Source organism: Boleophthalmus pectinirostris, unplaced genomic scaffold (genome assembly GCF_026225935.1).
Source record: "Boleophthalmus pectinirostris isolate CB_2022bp ecotype Guang Dong unplaced genomic scaffold, ASM2622593v1 HiC_scaffold_9, whole genome shotgun sequence".
NCBI classification, from domain to species: Eukaryota; Metazoa; Chordata; class Actinopteri; order Gobiiformes; family Gobiidae; genus Boleophthalmus; species Boleophthalmus pectinirostris.
The window spans coordinates 32,940,264-32,960,455 of NW_026571541.1; the positions used below are offsets into that span (position 1 = coordinate 32,940,264).

Here is a 20,192-nt window from a genome sequence, read left to right on the forward strand (position 1 = left end):
AAAGTTACATATGTTTTAAACAGACCATGTATGAAACATGGAACAAAAATTATTTCCCAAATTTTAAAGACCTGCAAATCATGTAAATAAATGGATGTATTTCATCATATCTTGTGTTATTCCATCTTTGAACTGTTGATGAAGGTACATGATTTTTCAAAAAAAAAATTATTTAAAATGATAAAAATTTGCTTGGAAGGACTGACATATTTTATAGAAATAGTTTCCTTTCATTTTGAAGTAATATTAAAGTATTTGGAAGAAAAAAGCGACAAATTATGTAAAATCCTGCACCTTCTACTTGTTTGCACAATTTTCCCTCCGTTACTTTTCCCTCCGTTACCATGACCTTTCTTAATAAAAAATCTCATTACTCAAAAAGTAAGAGGTTTTTCAACCTAATCTTGTACCATATGGTAGAAAACTATATGAAGCAAATATTCAAACCAGTTTGTTAAAGATATGTAAGTGAGAACCAAGAGTTATCACTGTTTGGATTTATTGCCCAAAAAGTGCTGCATATTTCATTCCCTCCGTTACCGACATGAGTTTTTAAATTTTTTGTCAACAACTTGAAAGAATATCACAGGTTTAACTTGACCCTGTTGGAGTGTAACTCTTTCCTACATTCTGATACTTTACTTATTTCAATAGTCCCTCTAGTTTCTGAATAAGAGACATTTGAATGTAAAAAATCTGCCCCTGTTTCCCTCTGTTACTGCTTGACCGAACCCTTCCACAAAAACAGACCTGGAGTTTTGTTTTTGTAACCCTTTATTATTAGTCTGTCTATATCTCCAAAGCTCCAAGTTTACACGAGAAGGCTTGCAGGTAAAACGACAAAGTATTTTATCAGAAGTGCCTTTCGTTTAGATGGTGACGGCGTTTTGGGGGCTTAAAAATGCAAAAATCTGAAACCACCCTCCAGAATGGAAAAGTTAAATACGCTCCGCCATAGTGTTTCCGTCTACACTGCCCAAGACGCAAAACTCTGGTCAGATCTGCTCACGTCGTTTACGTGTTTACGCCACATACATCACCTAACGTCACCATCGAGCCGCCTTGAATGCATACTAAAGTTTGTTGCCGTGTGTTACGAGCCAGCTCTGCTCGGGACAGGGGAAGTACCAAAAGAACCAAGAGGGATAATGGAATAAATTAAATATTGTTTAATGTACAGAAATGTAAAAGCTAAATTAACAAAACAGACTAAAATATATACAGAAAATAAAATAAACTAAGAAACAAAACCGGTTGTATAGAGGATTTTTTAAGGGAAAAGAAATACAGTGACAGTCCTTTTTCAAATGTTGTTCATGCGTGACACCTCCTCCCACCTCCTGACTCTGGAAATCACGCTTGTTTACAGCCAGTGCGCGTTCAGAATTACTGTTGAAGTGACCTGTCTAGAAATACTTTAGCGACCGACTCGTCTTCAGTCTTTAGACCCTTCGTCTGCTTCGGTCGCGCCATCGCTGGAAGGAATCTCCAAGAATCACCTCAGTTTGGCTTTGCTTCTTTTCCCCTCCTCTTCGTCTTTCAGCGACCTCAAAAACGGACTTTCTTTTACGGCGAACTGGTCGTGGATTCTCGTCCGCCATCGCAACAAACTTTGTGCGAATTGCGAGGAAGCGACAGTTTGAAAAAGCCTCTAAGAACCGCTGCTTAAACCACGTAATCCCCGCACGTAGGGAGTTTGACAACCTACCAGCCAATAGAAAATGAGGGAGCGTCGTTGTCTATTGGCTGATGTTTATCTGGCCTCACTACGTCCGCAGTTGATAGATTTTCATTCTTTTTTTTTTTTGGTCATCATAATTACAAAGCTGCTGCGTCTCTGTAATGGTATTTTAAACTTTCATTGACAATTTGAAACAAAATAAAAAATCCTCCATACAACCTTTAAGTTTTGTTTTGTGCAAAAAAAAAAAAAAAAAAGAGTGACCCACAAAACTAAAACACAAAAGTGCCCCAAAGTAAAACCACAAAAACCCACAAACAGAATCGAGTGACAAATTAAAAATGGCACAAAACAGAACTAAACAAAACAAGCGTCTCAACACAACCAACAAAGTCAGACACGTACGAGTACGAACGAACGACTGACCCGAAACAGTCTCACATAAACACAAAACGGCAGACTGGACACCAAGGCCAACAGCCTCCGAACAGGTGCTGCGATCTCCTTAAAAACGAGGGAGGAGGCTGGAGATGAGGCAGGATGAAGAGCTCCACCAATCACGGCCCAGGACTCCCACAGCAGGATCCAGCACAGCCATCAAAATCAAATAAAACACACAAAACAAGCCAGAACTGAAGGTCTGGGGCGGTAACAAGTATCCGCACTTCAAACTCCGCCCCTCCAGCCTCGTGTTTGCGATCGGGAACATGTGAGCAGTCCTGCGTGATGTCACATAGTACTTGAACACCTCTGTAGCCAAGGACACGGTGAGATTTTAACTGGCTTTCTGAACACAAAGCCGCAAATGGATTTACTCTGTCCCGCAGTAATGGACGAGGGAAGGAGGCAGTGCTGTTTGACCTGACGTTCCGGGTCAGAGAAAACGCTACGTAAACGTGTAAAGATCCGCCCCGTGTCACAGTCGAGCGCCGTGACAACCAAAACATATTGTCTCTATACGGATTATTGTCCATTGTTCATAAGAAGCCTCTTGTGTTTTGTCTTTGGCTTTAACACGAGACCCTTCGCTCTGTCGGTGTTGTACATCCGAGGACAGATTTCCCACAGTCCTCTGCTCTTTTCTTTCTCTCTCTTTTCTCTTTCTTTCTTTTCTCTCTCTTCTCCAACTGCTTTTTAATGACTTCCAGAACAAACCTGGCAACCCTTCCCTCGTCCACCTCACCCCCTCCCTCCTCTCCTCTCATATCACTCCCTTGTATTCTCTCTCTCTCTCCTGTGTCTTGTTCTTCTCTTTCACTCCTCCCGTGTTTTTCTCTCACCCTTTCCTTGTCCTCCTCACTCACCCTTCCCTCCTCTCCCTCATCTTCCTCCTCACCCCCTCTTCCTCCACACTCACTCCTCCTTTTTCCTCCTCTCACTCCTCCTTTTTCCTCCACTCTCACTCCTCCTTTTTCCTCCTCTCACTCCTCCTTTTTCCTCCTCTCTCACTCTTCCTCCTCTTCCTCCTCTCTCACTCCTCCTTCTTCCTCCTCTCTCACTCCTCCTTCTTTCCTCCTCTCACTCCTCCTTTCTTCCTCCTCTCTCACTCCTCCTTTTTCCTCCTCTCTCACCCCTCCTTCTCTCCTCCTCTCTCACCTCCTCCTCTTCTCCTCCTCTTCTCACTCCCTCCTCCTCTTCCTCCTCTCTCACTCCTCCTCTTCTCCTCCTCTCCTCCACTCCTCCTTCTTCCTCCTCTCTCACTCCTCCCTCTTCCTCCTCTCTCACTCCTCCTTCTTCCTCCTCTCTCACTCCTCCTCCTCCCTCTTCCTCCTCTCTCACTCCTCCTTCTTCCTCCTCTCTCACTCCTCCTTCTTCCTCCTCTCTCACTCCTCCCTTCTTCCTCCTCTCTCACTCCTCCCCTCTCTCCTCCTTCTCCACTCCTCCTTCTTCCTCTCTCTCACCCCCCTTCCTTCTCCTCCTCCTCTCACTCCTCCTCTTCCTCCTCTCCACTCCTCCTCCTTCCTCCTCTCTCACTCCTCCTTCTTCCTCCTCCTCTCTCACTCCTCCTCCTCTCTCCTCCTTCCTCCTCTCACTCCTCTTCCTTCTTCTCCTCTCTCACTCCTCCCTCTCTCACTCCTTTTCCTCCTCTCTCTCCTCACTCCTCCTCTTCCTCCTCTCTCACCCTCCTCCTCCTTTCCTCCTCTCTCACCCCTCTTCTCCTCCTTCTCTCCTCTTCTCTCTCACTCCTCCTTCTTCCTCCTCTCCTCACTCCTCCCACCCCTCCTCCTCTCCTCCTCCTCTCTCACTCCTCCCTCTTCCTCCTCTCTCAACTCCTCCTCTCTCTCCTCCTCTCTCCTCTCTCACTCCTCCTCTCCTCCTCTCTCCTCTCTCTCCTCCTCTCTCTCCTCCTCTCTCACTCCTCCTCTTCCTCCTCTTCCTCACTCCTCCTTCTTCCTCCTCTCTCACTCCTCCCTTCCTCCTCCTCACTCCTCCCTTCTTCCTCCTCTCTTCACCCTCCTTCTTCCTCTCTCCTCCTCCTCCTCTCCTCCTCCTCCTCACTCCTCCTCCTCTCTCCTCCTCCTCCTCTCTCACCCCTCCTCTTCTCCTCCTCCTCCTCTCACTCCTCCTCCTCTTCCTCCTTCTCCTCCTCTCTCACTCCCTCCTTCTTCCTCCTCCTCTCTCACTCCTCCTTCTTCCTCCTCTCTCACTCCTCCCTCTTCCTCCTCTCTCACTCCTCCTTCTTCCTCCTCTCTCTCTCTTCACTCCTCCCTCCTCCTTCTCTCCTCTCTCACTCCTCCTCTTCTCCTCTCTCCTCCTCTCACTCCTCCCTCTTCCTCCTCTCTCCTCCTCCTCCTCTCTTCCTCCTCTCTCACTCCTCCTTCCTCCTCTCTCTCTCACCTCCTCCTCCTCCTCCTCTCCTCACTCCTCTCTCCTCCTCTCTCACTCCTCCTCCTCTCCTCCTCTCTCCTCCTCCTCTCTCCTCCTCTCTCCTCCTCCTCCTCCTCCTCTCTCACTCCTCCCTCTCTCCTCCTCTCTCTCCTCCTCACTCCTCCTCTCTCCTCCTCTCTCACTCCTCTCTCCTCTCTTCCTCTCTCTCCTCCTCTCTCCTCCTCCTCCTCTTCCTCCTCTCTCACTCCTCCTCTCTCTTCCTCCTCTCTCACCCTTCCCTCCCTTGTTCTTCTCTCTCATCTGCCCCTTCTATGCCTCGCTCCCTCCCTCCCTCCTCACCCCTTTCCTCACCCATCCCTTGTTTTCTTCTCCCACCCCTTCGTTGTCCTCCTCCCTCATCCATCCCTTGATCTTCTGTCTCATCCGTCCCTTTTTTGCCTTGCTCCCTCGCTCCTCACCCCTCCCACCTTTCCTTCCCTCCTTTCCCTCCTCACTCCCTTGTCCTCCTCTCTCACCCTTCCCTCCTATGCCTCGTTCCCTCCTTCCTTTCCCTCCTCACTCCCTTGTCCTCCTGTCCCTCCTCTCCCTCCTCACCTCACCCTCCTCCTCTCTCACCCCTCCCTCGTCTGTCAGTGGATGGACCCTACAGGAAACTGCAGTATTTAAGAGCGGGGGATACTGTTTCCAACCACAATTACGCGTCCTCTGTGTGTTTACGGATACGCACTTTTTTACAGCGCCGTTCCCTTCAAGGACAGGCCCGCTAAAAGGCCGTCTAGGGTTTCCAGCTATCAAGAGGAGTCTAAATGATACTTGAAATATGTCATTGGGATGGGGGAATATAATATGGGCCGGTGTGTAATCCATAGCTGTTCGTGTCCTGGGATCAAAGTGTGGCGTTGGTCCGTGTTGCTCGCACATGTGCCGTAGAAAGACGATGGGAGGTTTTCGACTCGGGCAGAAACTCGAATCCCGACCAGGCATGTTTAATAGCAGTTTAAGGATGTGATTAAAGCAACATTGTGGAGCTTTTGTTTTGGTTACTTTGAAATAATATATGCAAATTGTGTTGAAAGTTTCCGTTGAGTATAATAATTCATTCATAATGTCTTTAGCTGCAGTGAGTGAGCTGGCTGGCACTGGCTGCGTGCTGCGGGGCTTTAGGACAGTTTACGTTCTACATGTTAGTATCAGTAAAAGGCTGGCGCTGGCTCAGTGAGTGCAGGTGGTCCCAGAATGGCCTGTGTGTAAACAGATTTGGTATTCATTCATACTTTTGTGTCTGTGTTTCAGGAGTGGCAGAACTCCATCCAGAAGAACGCGGGTCTGGCTTTCATCGAGCTCATCAATGAAGGAAGGTAATGTCACCAGTGTTTGTATTTGTATGCACCACACTCACCTACACTCTTATATCATAAAGTATATATGCACTGTATATATAAAGTCACCAGTGTCTGTATGAGCTACACTCACCTACGCTCACATCTGGTGTATTTAGAAACACAAAGCCGCAGGGTGGAGGTATCTGATTTTGTTTTTCAGGTTACGAAACACTTCCTTGTTGACCATCTGCTCACATTCAAATACAATGAAAGAGCTACACTCATTTACTTCTAATCATCTTCACGTTTTTCATGGTCACTGGTGGTAGAATCAAATTTACCCCTTTGATATTGTAAGTTTAGTTACAATAAAACTATAGACTTCTGAGTATTGTACATTGAAAACCTTGAATGAATGCAAAGCGTGGGCGGCAGTATCTCCACATAAAACATCACAGGTTGAGCGCTCAGATCCACTGACCCACAGGTTGGCTGATGTGATTCCAGCTCCCACAGATGAATGCTGTCGTCGTGTCCTTGGGCAAGACACTTAACCCACCTTGCCCACAGTGTCTGCGTACACTGGTGTGTGAATGTGTGTGTGAATGTGTGAGTGGTTCCTTGTTGTAAAGTGCTTTGAGTGCCTTGAAGGTGGAAAAGCACTATAGAAAAAAGTGACACTTGCTCATATTAGGTAAGTAAAAAAGCTGTAAAAATGAGGGCCTGCTGTCCTGTGTGTCGGAGCTCCAGGGCCTCTAGAGCCAAACCGAACATCGTCAGAGTCCTCCTGGCCTCAGAGACGAGACTGGGACCATACAAACCTGACATCGAGCTTGAACCAACATCGATCACAGACTCCGTGTTCCCTGAACTTGAGACAAAAACCTCTGAAGACCCACTGAGCTGTCCCCCTGTTGGCTGCTCCACAGGAACAGTCTCCAGTCAGAGTTTTCATGTGAGTCCAGGTGCGCTGCAGTCACAGGCCGTGGGCTTCAGCATCTCATCAGGAGTCAGTGAAACGATGACCGGCTCCACCACCAGCTTATGTGCTGATGAAACAGCTCAGCTCATGGACCATCTGCTGACCCTCCTGTTCCACCCGCCACCCCACACTCTGGCCCAGACTCCGGACCAGACTCTACCCCCACACCCTGCCCAACACACTGGCCCGAACCTTGGCCCAGACTCTTGTCCAGACTTTGGCCAGACTCGGGCCCAGACTCTACCCCACACCCCTGCCCCAGACTTTGGCCCAGACTCTGGCCCAGCACGTGGCCTGAGCTTAGCCCCGCCCCCCGCTGGCTCTGGAGTGTCTGGAGTGTCTCTAGTGTCTCTAGTGTCTGGAGTGTCTGGAGTGTCTGGAGGGTCTCTAGTGTCTGGAGTGTCTGGAGGGTCTGGAGGGTCTGGAGTGTCTGGAGGGTCTGGAGTGTCTGGAGTGTCTGGAGTGTCTGGAATGTTTGGAGTGTCTGGAGTGTCTGGAGTGTCTGGAGGGTCTGGAGTGTCTGGAGGGTCTGGAGTGTCTGGAGTGTCTGGAGTGTCTGGAGTGTCTGGAGTGTCTGGAGTGGAGGGTCTGGAGGTCTGGAGTGTCTCTGGAGTGTCTGGAGTGTCTGGAGTGTCTGGAGGGTCTGGAGTGTCTGGAGTGTCTGGAGTGTCTGGAGTGTCTGGAGTGTTTGGAGTGTCTGGAGTGTCTGGAGTGTCTGGAGTGTCTGGGAGTGTCTGGAGTGGTCTGTGTCTGGAGGGTCTGGAGGGTCTGGAGTGTCTGGAGTGTCTGGAGTGTCTGGAGTGTCTGGAGGGTCTGGAGTGGTCTGGAGTGTCTGGAGTGTCTGGAATGTTTGGAGTGTTTGGAGTGTCTGGAGTGGTCTGGAGGGTCTGGAGTGTCTGGAGTGTCTGGAGTGTCTGGAGTGTCTGGAGTGTCTGGAGTGTCTGGAGTGTCTGGAGTGTCTGGAGTGTCTGGAGTGTCTGGAGTGTCTGGAGTGTCTGGAGTGTCTGGAGTGTCTGGAGTGTCTGGAGTGTCTCTAGTGTCTGGAGGGTCTGGAGGGTCTGGAGTGTCTCTAGTGTCTGGAGTGTCTGGAGTGGTCTGGAGTGGTCTGGAGGGTCTGGAGTGGTCTGGAGTGTCTGGAGTGTCTGGAGTGTCTGGAGTCTGGAGTGTCTGGAGTGTCTGGAGTGTCTGGAGTGTCTGGAGTGTCTGGAGTGGTCTGGAGCGTCTGGAGCGTCTGGAGTGTCTGGAGTGTCTGGAGTGTCTGGAGTGTCTGGAGTGTCTGGGAGTGTCTGGAGTGTCTGGAGTGTCTGGAGTGTCTGGGAGCGTCTGGAGTGTCGGGAGTGTCTGGAGTGTCTGGAGTGTCTGGAGTGTGGTCGGAGTGTCTGGAGTGTCTGGAGTGTCTGGAGTGTCTGGAGTGTCTGGAGTGTCTGGAGTGTCTGGAGTGTCTGGAGTGGTCTGGAGTGTCTGGAGTGTCTGGAGTGTCTGGAGTGTCTGTCTGGAGTGTCTGGAGTGTCTGGAGTGTCTGGAGTGTCTGGAGTGTCTGGTCTGGAGTGTCTGGAGTGTCTGGAGTGTCTGGAGTGTCTGGAGTGTCTGGAGGTCGGGAGCGTCGGAGCGTCTGGAGCGTCTGGAGCGTCGGGAGCGTCGGGAGTGTCGGAGTGTCGGGAGTGTCTGGAGTGTCTGGAGTGTCTGGAGTGTCGGAGTGTCGGGAGTGTCGGGAGTGTCGGGAGTGTCTGGAGTGTCTGGGAGTGTCTGGAGTGGTCTGGAGTGTCTGGAGTGTCTGGAGTGTCTGGAGTGTCTGGAGTGTCTGTCTGGAAGCGGTCGGGAGTGTCTGGAGTGTCGGGAGCGTCGGGAGTGTCTGGAGTGTCTGGAGTGTCTGGAGTGTCTGGGAGTGTCGGGAGTGTCTGGGAGTGTCGGGAGTGTCGGGAGTGTCGGGAGTGTCTGGAGTGTCGGGAGTGTCTGGTCTGCGAGGTGCTGTCCAGGGTCCTGAGGAGGAGCACGGACCGGACACACCCAGTCTCTGTTCAAGGTTCAAGGTTCAAGGTTCAAGGTACATGGTACATGCTGAGAGCTGGAAAAACTAAATAAATACAGTGTTGGGGAGTAACAGATTACATGTACTGGAGTTATGTAATCAGAGTACAATTTGTGAGTAACTGTATTCAGTTACAGTTACTGTTTCAGTGAGTGTTAATTGGATTACAGTTACTTTGTTGAAATAAATGGATTACACAGAGGGATTTTACTGTTTTCACATTTTGGGCTAAATCCCCCTTTTTTTTTTTTTTTTTTTTCTCAGTAATTCCACTCATTGCCGGACACTAAACCAGGTCTAAACCAGAACTAAACCAGGTCTAAACCAGGTCTAAACCAGGACTAAACCAGGTCTAAACCAGAACTAAACCAGGTCTAAACCAGAACTAAACCAGGCTAAACCAGGAAAAAACAAGGACTAAACAGGACTAAACCAGGATTTAACAGGACTAAACAAGGACTAAAACCAGGACTAAACCAGATCTAAACCAAGACTAAAACCAGGACTAAACCAGGTCTAAACCAAGACTAAAACCAGGACTAAACCAGATCTAAACCAAGACTAAAACCAGGACTAAACCAGGTCTAAACCAGGTCTAAACCAAGACTAAACCAGACTAAACTAGACTAAACCAGGATAACAGGACTAAACCAAGACTAAAACCAGGGACTAAACCAGATCTAAACCAAGACTAAAACCAGGACTAAACCAGGTCTAAACCAAGACTAAAACCAGGACTAAACCAGATCTAAACCAGACTAAACCTAAAACCAGACTAAACCAGGACTAAACCAGATCTAAACCAAGACTAAAACCAGGACTAAACCAGGACTAAACCAGATCTAAACCAGACTAAACCAGGTCTAAACCAGAACTAAACCAGGTCTAAACCAGGTCTAAACCAGGTCTAAACCAAACCAGGACTAAACCAGGTCTAAACCAGGAAAACCAGATAAACCAGGACTAAACCAGATCTAAACAAGACTAAACCAGGACTAAAACCAGGACTAAAACCAGATCTAAACCAAGACTAAAACCAGGACTAAACCAGATCTAAACCAAGACTAAAACCAGGACTAAACCAGATCTAAACCAAGACTAAAACCAGGACTAAACCAGATCTAAACCAAGACTAAAACCAGGACTAAACCAGGTCTAAACCTAGACTAAAACCAGGACTAAAAAGATCTAAACCAGGACTAAAACAGGATTTAACAGGACTAAACCAGGACTAAACTAACCAGGACTCTAAACCAGATCTAAACCAGGACTAAAAACCAGGACTAAACCAGGACTAAAACCAGGACTAAACCAGGACTAAACCATGCAGCCCGGGCCACGTCTCCTCGTCTTCTATCAATAATATTTTTAATCTGGTTCAGTAAAGTCTGGGCTTTTTATTTTCTTTTATCAGACAAAACATCTTTTGTTACGATTTCCTAGTTTTTGCTTCTCTGCAGCAAATCAAGTAATCCAAAGTACTCAGATTACTTTACTCACTTTAAGTAATTTAATGGATTACGTTACAAACTACATTTTGGTGTATGTAATCTGTAATCTGTAGGGGAATACATTTTAAAAGTCACCTTCCCAACACTGAATAAATGTCGCAAAAACAATCAGAATTTGTCGTTTAATAATGCAGAATTACTCAAACATGTGTGAATGAAACAAAACAACGGACGTGACGATATTCAGAGTCGGTTTTGCAGAACATACGAGCTTTAATGTCCGTCTTCCATGAAAACAATGCCAGGCTAACGATGTGTATAATGACACGTGATCTCGCCGGGCTGTTTATTATTACCTTCATTAAAGATGTGAGAGTGAGAGTGGGCGGGGACTAAAACAGGACTAAACTAGGACTAAACCAGGACTAAAACCAGGACTAAACCAGACTAAAACCAGAACTAAACCAGGACTAAACCAGATCTAAACCAGGACTAGAACAGGACTAAACCTTATCTAAACCAAGACTAAAACAGGACTAAACCAGATCCAAACCAAGACCAGGACTAAACCTTATCTAAACCAAGACTAAAAGAGGACTAAACCAGATCCAAACCAAGACTAAAACAGGACTAAACTAGGACTAAACCAGGACTAAACCAGGACTAAAACAGGACTAAACTAGGACTAAACCAGGATCTAAACCAGGACTAAACCAGGACTAAACCAGGACTAAAACAGATCTAAACCAGGACTAAACCAGGACTAAACCAGGACTAAAACCAGGACTAAACCAAGACTAAAACCAGGACTAGACCAGGACTAAAACAGGACTAAACTATGACTAAACCAGGACTAAATCAGGACTAAAACCAGGACTAAACCAGATCTAAACCAGGAATAAACCAGGACTAAAACCAGAACTAAACCACGACTAAAACCAGGACTAAACCAGGACTAAACCAGGACTAAAACCAGGACTAAAACAGGACTAAAACAGGACTAAAACAGGATTTAACAGGACTAAACCAGGACTAAACCAGATCTAAACCAGGACTAAACCAGGACTAAACCAGGACTAAACCAGGACTAAAACAGGACTAAAACAGGACTTAACAGGACTAAACCGTCTGTCCGTCTTTGATGAAAACAATGCCAGGCTAACGATGTGTATAATGACACGTGATCTCGCCGGGCCGTTTATTATTACCTTCATTAAAGATGCGAGAGTGAGAGTGGGCGGGGCTTGTGTGTGTGGGGGGGCAGCGGGGCGGATCTGGCGGCTGATTGGTCAGGCTTGGCGGCGCTCGGAGGTTCATTAGGACGGCTGCGGACACGGTCGGGCGGCCCGGTGACGGTCGGGTCAGGGTTTGGGTGACGCTCCGGCGGTTCGGGACACAGGGGAGGAGGCGGGGCCGGGGGGGGGGGGGGGGGGGTCGATGGGCTTTTGTTGTCATGACTCCCGTTCAATTCGGCCGTATTGATTTTTCCAGCAGTTACATTGTCGAGTGGGAATAAAAGGAGGGTTTCAATGTTTTACACCGGTTTTAATTTGGTGTCAGGTATTTTTCTTAAAGAGACAATATTACGCTATTTTCTGTTTCCTCATCATAAACAGACCTGGACATGTTTAACACAACAAATTCTGCACATTTAAGCTGCGTTCTTGTCATGTGGTAATACAAAAAAAAGCTCCACTGTGTTTTTAAAGTCCATTGCACCTCCACTAGAATCATATGGATAATTGTAGCCCTGATATTTCTGAATTACTCGACTAAACAAAAGGTAAATGGAGCTGTTAACTTGAAAGATTCCGCTACATGTCACGATCAGAACCTCCAGAATCCCCTCCCTGAGCTGCAGAGGCTGCACTAGCGCTGGCTCATGATTGGCTGTAGGCGCTGGGGTGAGGGGAAACAGGCCGCCAAAGTACGAAACCTCCCTCCCATACGCTGTGTGGACGCTGCCTCCTGTCGTGTTTCCAGGCCTCTAATCCAGGACTAAACCAGAAGTAAAACCAGGTCTAAACCAGAACGAAAACCAGGACTAAACCAGGTCTAAAACCACAACTAAAACCAGGTTAAAACCAGATCTAAACCAGGACTAAGACCAGAAGTAAACTAGAACTAAACTTGAACTAAAACCAGGTCTAAACCAGAACTAAACTTGAAGTAAAACTAGGACCAAAATCAGGTCTAAACCAGAACTAAACCAGGTCTAAAACCAGGACTAAACCAGAACTAAACTTGAAGTAAAACTAGGACCAAAATCAGGTCTAAACCAGAACTAAACTTGAACTAAAACCAGGACTAAAACCAGGTCTAAACCAGATCTAAAACCAGGACTAAACCAGAACTAAACTTGAAGTAAAACTAGGACCAAAATCAGGTCTAAACCAGAACTAAACCAGAACTAAAACCAGGTCTAAACCAGGTCTTAACTTGGTCTAAACCAGGCCTAAACCAGAACTAAAACCAGAACTAAAACCAGAACTAAAACCAGGACTAAAACCAGGACTAAACCAGGACTAAACTGGAATTAAACCAGAGCTAAACCAGAACTAAAACCAGGACTAAAACCAGGTCTAAACCAGGACTAAACTGGAACTAAACCAGAGCTAAACCAGAACTAAAACCAGGACTGAAATCAGGTCTAAACCAGGTTTTAACTTGGTCTAAACTGGAACTAAACCAGAACTAAAACCAGGACTAAAATCAGATTTAAACCAGGTCTTAACTTGGTCTAATCCAGGTCTAAAACCAGGACTAAACCAGGACTAAACCAGGACTAAACCAGATCTAAAACCAGGACTAAACCAGAACTAAACTTGAAGTAAAACTAGGACCAAAATCAGGCCTAAACCAGAACTAAAACCAGGTCTAAAACCAAAACCAGGACTAAAACATACCGCGCCTCCTCCGATACGCCTCCGGTCGAGAAAATATTGTCCGTCAGAAAATTGGTCCATGGCGCAAAAACGGTTGGGGACCCCTGCGTTAAAGTTCTGCATATGGAAAAAGTTAGTCATATTTTTCATATATACATATTTTTGAAGTATTTTCCAAACATTATTTCCTTATTTTTTGACATTCATTTTTTTTACTATGAACAGAAGATTAAAGCAAGATCTGTGTTTTTCTAGAGTTAAATAATGAACAACCCCCAAAAAACAAACATCCTAAAGTGTAGATAAAAAAACAGTGTCTAATACAGTGTGTGTCCATGTGTTTGACCCCCTGTGTGTGTAACCCCCCCTTGTGTGTGTGCCCATGTGTGTAACCCCCTTGTGTGTGTGTCCAGGCTGCTGTGCCACTCGATGAAGGAGCACATGGTTCGTGTGGCCAACGAGGCCCAGTTCATCCTGGACAGACAGAGAGCCGAGGACGCACACAGACACGCTCAGTTTCAGGTGAGAACAACTCCTGTTTTTACTCACAAAACACAAAACTGTTCATTTTAAACATTTTACAGCGGCACAAAGTTCTTCCTCACTCACCTTATACATTCAGAGCCTCGTAATTATTCACCACGATGAGTTTTGAAAAGGTTTTCACAATTTTCAGAGACCAGAGCAGAGTTTTGTCGTGACTGTAAAGCAAGAAAAACTAACATGAAAACCAGGACTGAACCAGGACTGAACCAGGACTGAACCAGGACTAAACCAGGACTGAACCAGGACTGAACCAGGACTGAACCAGGACTGAACCAGGACTAAACCAGGACTAAACCAGGACTAAACCAGGACTGAACAGGACTAAAGCAGGACTAACCAGGACTGAACCAGGACTGAACCAGGAACCAGGACTGAACCAGGACTAAACCAGGACTGAACCAGGACTGAACCAGGACTGAACCAGGACTAAACAGGACTGAACCAGGACTGAACCAGGACTGAACAGGACTGAACCAGGACTGAACCAGGACTAAAAACCAGGACTGAACCAGGACTGAACCAGGACTGAACCAGGACTGAAACCAGGACTAAACCAGGACTGAACCAGGACTGAACCAGGACTGAACCAGGACTAAACCAGGACTGAACCAGGACTGAACCAGGACTGAACCAGGACTAAACCAGGACTAAACCAGGACTGAACCAGGACTGAACCAGGACTGAACTAGGACTAAACCAGGACTGAACCAGGACTGAACCAGGACTAAACCAGGACTGAACCAGGACTAAACCAGGACTGAACCAGGACTAAACCAGGACTGAACCAGGACTGAAACCAGGACTAACCAGGACTGAACCAGGACTGAACCAGGACTAAACCAGGACTGAACCAGGACTAAACCAGGACTAAACCAGGACTGAACCAGGACTGAACCAGGACTGAACCAGGACTGAACCAGGACTGAACCATTTTCAGTCCCGGTCTGGTCCCAGTCTCTGTCCCGGCCTCAATCACGGTCTGGTCCTGGTCTGGTCCCGGCCTCAGTCCTGGTCTAAGTCCTCGTCTTGGTCCCATTCTCAGTCCCGATCTGGTCCCAGTCTCAGTCCTGATCTCAGTCATGGTCCTGGTCCCGGTCTCTGTCCCAGTCTGGTCCCAGTCTGGTTCCAGTCTCAGTTCCGGTCTCAATCATGGTCTGGTCCTAGTCTCAGTCCTGGTCCTGGTCCCGGTCTCAGTCCCGGTCTGATCCCAGTCTCAGTCCTGGTCCTGGTCCCGGTCTCAGTCCCGGTCTGATCCCAGTCTCAGTCCTGGTCTGGTCCCGGTCTCAGTCCCGGTCTGGTCTCAATCTCAGTCCTGGTCTCATTCATGGTCTGGTTTTAATGCGGTCCCGGCCTCAGTCCTGGTCTCAGTCCTGGTCTCAGTCCTGGTCTCAGTCCTGGTCTCAGTCCTAGTCCTGGTCCTGGTCTCAGTCCCGGTTTGGTCCCGGTCTGGTCCCGGCCTCAGTCCTGGTCTGGTCCTGGTCTCAGTCCTGGTCTGGTCCTGGTCTCAGTCCTGGTCTGGTCCTGGTCTCAGTCCTGGTCTGGTCCTGGTCTCAGTCCTGGTCTGGTCCTGGTCTCAGTCCTGGTCTGGTCCCGGCCTAAGTCCCTGTCTCAATCATGATTTGGTCCTGGTCTGGTCCCAGTCTCAGTCCTGATCTGATCCCGGTCTGGTCCCAGTCTAAGTCCCGGTCTCAATCATGGTCTGGTCCTGGTCTGGTCCTGGCCTCAGTCCAGGTCTCAGTCCTGGTCCTGGTCCCGGTCTCAGTCCTGGTCTGGTCCCGGCCTAAGTCCCTGTCTCAATCATGATTTGGTCCTGGTCTGGTCCCGGCCTCAGTCCTGGTCTCAGTCCTGGTCCTGGTCCCGGTCTCAGTTCCGGTCTGGTCTTGGTCTGGTCCCAGTCTCATTCCCGGCCTCAGTCCTGGTCCTGGTTCTGGTCCCGGTTTAGTCCTGGTTCAGTCCGGCATCGCAGTTTAAGTCACGGAAACAGAGACAAATAATGAAGAAAATAGTTGTTTTTTCGTTTTCTTATTTTTGATTTTACTTTGAAAAACAAACAAACGAATGACACACTGATTCCACAGACTCACATCTTCAGGAAGTTTTGTGCTCGACTTCGTGACATTTTCAACTTCTTTTCCACTTGCCTGATGTAAAACTACGGTAAATATTTATCCAGCAAACAAAGTCTTAATTAGAAAAACAGGAAAAGCCGACACCCGCGCTCTACAAAACCTGTGTAAACGAGCAGTCTACATGCTAATCCCGTGTTGAAGCACTTCTGTAACTGTGGCTCCACCATCTGCCCAGGGAACGGGCTGAGTGCTAATGAACGCTAAGATCCTATTAACATAAAGCTCCATTCTGCGCTTTGTGTCCCGGTGTGGCCTGTGGGATTAGCCGCTTAATAATTCCTTCAAAGGAGTCATTACGGCACAAAGAGCTGAGAGCCGTATCCGGTTGGGACGTGGACGTGGAAGATATTGGGGTTAATTTCATTTGCATAAACTGGTACATTAGCAAAGTCAAAATAGGATTCGAATATAGATTGATTTAAATTTCATTACGCTACAGTATTTTCGTTGTAATTTCTGCCACCGATGAAGCTGGTGTGTCCGAAATTTAAAGGAGCCGCACCAGACGTCCCTATTTACCCGAGACAGTCTCAGTTTTATACAAGAAATGTCCCTTGTTTCCCTATTTTTGACCAATTTGAGCCCTGCCAACAGTAAAGAAGAGGCTTAAATCATAGAAATGGGCTCAGTCAAGCAGAAGTAAACAACAAGGCCAAAAATTCAAGTTAATGCATCTGATATAAAAATGTATTGAACAGATACATATGTACTCTAGTTTATGAAACTGTTGACCTTTTTTCTGTACCATTTTTGGTTCTAAAGTTACATATGTTTTAAACAGACCATGTATGAAACATGGAACAAAAATTATTTCCCAAATTTCAAAGACCTGAAAATCATGTAAATAAATGGATGTATTTCATCATATCTTGTGTTATTCCATCTTTGAACTGTTGATGAAGGTACATGATTTAAAAAAAAAATGTATTTAAAATGATAAAAATTTGTTTGGAAGGACTGACATATTTTATAGAAATAGTTTCCTTTCATTCTGAAGTAATATTAAAGTATTCAGAAGAAAAAAGTGACAAATTATGTAAAATCATGCACCTTCTACTTGTTTGCAAAATTTTCCCTCCGTTACCATGACCTTTCTTAATAAAAAATCTAATTACTCAAAAAGTAAGAGGTTTTTCAACCTAATCTTGTACCATATGGTAGAAAACTATATGAAGCAAATATTCAAACCAGTTTGTTAAGGATATGTAAGTGAGAACCAAGAGTTATCACTGTTTGTATTTATTGCCCAAAAAGTGCTGCATATTTCATTCCCTCCGTTACCGACATGAGTTTTTAAATTTTTTGTCAACAACTTGAAAGAATATCACAGGTTTAACTTGACCCTGTTGGAGTGTAACTCTTTCCTACATTCTGATACTTTACTTATTTCAATAGTCCCTCTAGTTTCTGAATAAGAGACATTTGAATGTCAAAAATCTGCCCCTGTTTCCCTCCATTACCGCTTGACCGAACCCATGTGTAAACAGGACCTTCATCTGTCTACATCTCCAAAGCTCAAAATGTTCTGTTCCACCTTGTGATGTCATGTAGTGGTACTTCTTAGGTTAACATCTCCTTTTATCTTTCGTTCTGTAGAGACCTACGTACTATTAATACCTAGTTAGGTATTAATATTATCATATTTTTTTTATTTTTTTTTGCCATGTTGCATGGATTGCCCCTGCCTTGTCTACCTCTAATTAACATCTGTTCTTAACATTGGCTGCTGTGTATTTTAAAGGCCACATCCATGCATTCCATTTTTTAACTAAGCCCTGATGAAGACCATGTTGGCTTTGGCCATTTAAATAAAGGCCCTTTAACTAAACTTTTCCTCATGCGACTTTTATTTTTTTGGAGTACCGGGATTTCGTTGCAAACAGCCACTTTTTTTTTTTTTTTTCCCAATACTGAATATTATATTTTGATTTCAGTTTATTATAATTATCAGTCCTGGAATTGCCAATATAAAGCAGCTGTTAACTTGAAAATACAACTACATGACATCACAAGGTGGACCACAACATTTTGAACTTTGGAGATGTAGACAGACAGAACGGTTACTCAAACATGTGTGAATTAAATAAAACACAACTCCGGGATTGTTTTTGAGGCCGTCTTAAAGCTTTATTTCACACAAATCTTGCACCAAGACAATAGTACTTTTTTTTGCTTTACTTGAGTCATTTCTTGCACTTTCTTCTTGTACTTCTGTGATATGACTTTGTACAGTTCTCTTACTCCTCTCATCTCTGCCACCGCCGTCCGTCTCGTACCTGTGACGAGCGACGACTTCCTTATCTCGACAAAGCAGCCTCCATCACGTCCTGCCCCTCTGTCGCATCCTTGACCCGCTCGGATAAACCGCGCCGTTATATCTATACTTGTATGTACGCATCGCCATGACAACGGGGACCAAGGCCAGCCCGACGAAAAAAAAAAAAAACCCTCCTCCTCCTCCTCCTCCTCGCACTTCACCCTTTCCCAGATTGAAAAGCAGATACGACGTTTTCACAATTAAGTACACGTCAACCCCCCCAAAAAAACGCCGCGCGGTTTTGAAGTGATAAATAACGTTTGATGTATCCTCCCTTCCTTCCGCCGAGCGAAGCAAACGCGACGTGACGCCGGGAGATTAAGTTATCCTCCTTGGTGAAAAATAAACCCGAGTATGATCTCTGACAGAATTCAAATTTGAAGCTCGGAAATTCAATTAACTTCCAGCTACTGTTAGTAAATTAGATTGGAGATATTAGCGAGAGTTCCCCGGCGGGTGGGAGAGAGGCACAAATGACTCTTAGCACCTGGAAGAGCGAAGATGCGATGGAGCCATATTGGATTTATGAATTAGCGTGGCAGTCCGTGAAGAATTTCCCAGACAGATTGCGTTCCGCGGGATTCGGTTTCTAGTTAGTTCCTGGTATCCGTCTTGGTTTGTGGCGAGGGAAGGTCTGGACAAGAAACTGGCAGCGTGGATGTTTAAAGACGGGGTATTACATTTCTGTGAGGTAATAAGATCACCATGTTAACTTTTGCTGTTTGTTTTTGTCAGCGAAACTATTGCACATCGCATCAGGTTTGTGAATTCAATATTTTACCAGGTTAGTCAGTTGAGAACCTGGCCAAGAGGAAGTATAAAACAGCACACGAAACACGAGACGGTGAAACATTTGCAGATTAAAGATATTAAAGTGTTAAAAGCATGCGCAGTGATCCTGTAAAATAATCTGGATTGAGTGTTTAAAAGTCGACAAAGGTAAAAACGAAGTCCGTTGAAGGTGGTTCTAGTCACTTCAGTTCAAAAAGGTCATTGCCAAATTTGTTTTAAAAATGTTAATTATGTTCTCACTCTCAATCTCTTCTAAATTAAATAATAATAAAATAAAAGGAAAAGTCCAAAGTTCTTCTTGAGGGAGACGCAGATTCGTAGCTTCCTGGTCGCCTGGTGGTTAGAGAGGGGAGAGAGTTCAGCATCCTAACAGCCTGGAGAGAAATTAAACTAACTTGCTGCAGAGAACTGAAATGAGAAGTAACCAAAAGCTAACTAGGAGTTGTAGTGTATTGTTTTGTATCCTACTCTTGTATATTTATGAAAAATAATATAAATAAATATGAATGAAACGTGTATACTTTAGTCTAAAGAGGGTACGGCAAAAAATGTGACTATACTGGACCGTATTTTTCAAACTATAAGTCGCACGGGACTATAAGTCGCAGTTTTGGGGGGAAATTTATTTTATAAAATCAGAGATCAGGAACTGACATTTCATCTTGAAAGGAAAGCTATAGTAATAACAATAGAAGAGAGAACAACAGACTGTTAACGTCACATATGAACAGTTCTTCAGATAAACTATAACATAAACAACAGAACAGAACAAGTTGAACAAACTCTCCATCTCACTCCAAATCATTAAATCCATTCAATTCCTCATCCTCGGTGTCACTTCTGAGCAACTCCATGACCTCCGGAGGTAAACGGAGCGACGCTTCCTCTTCTGTGTCACTGTCGTCAGACTCAGCATCAGTTCCAGTTAGAATTATTCCAGCCTTTCTGAATCCCGACAGGATGGTTGAGGTTTTCATTGAAGTCCAGGCTTTGTCGATCCATCCAGTGACTTTCAGGAAAGTTTCATGGTGCATCTTCCCGGTGTCACAAGTTTCTCACTCACTCCAAACTTTCTTTCTGCTCTTCGATTACCTTTTTCGGCTGCAGACATGACTTGCAGCTTGTAATCTGCAAAATTAGATTTTCTTTTTGGAGGCATTTGTGTTCAGTCTTCTCAGTCGTCTTTGTTTAAATTTTACTTTTTCAGTGGTACAGAAGTAATGGTGCGA

At 45.8% G+C, this 20,192-nt stretch overlaps 1 protein-coding gene across 1 annotated transcript in view; it reads left to right on the forward strand.

Moving 5' to 3' along the window:
* LOC110174043 (neurobeachin-like) overlaps positions 1–20,192 on the forward strand; it is a 783,761-nt gene that overhangs the window by 390,358 nt on the left and 373,211 nt on the right. Inside the window, exons 38-39 of the mRNA XM_055166710.1 lie at positions 5,804–5,868; positions 13,593–13,701. Coding sequence (XP_055022685.1) covers positions 5,804–5,868; positions 13,593–13,701 — 174 coding nt within the window. The remainder of the gene's footprint in view (positions 1–5,803; positions 5,869–13,592; positions 13,702–20,192) is intronic.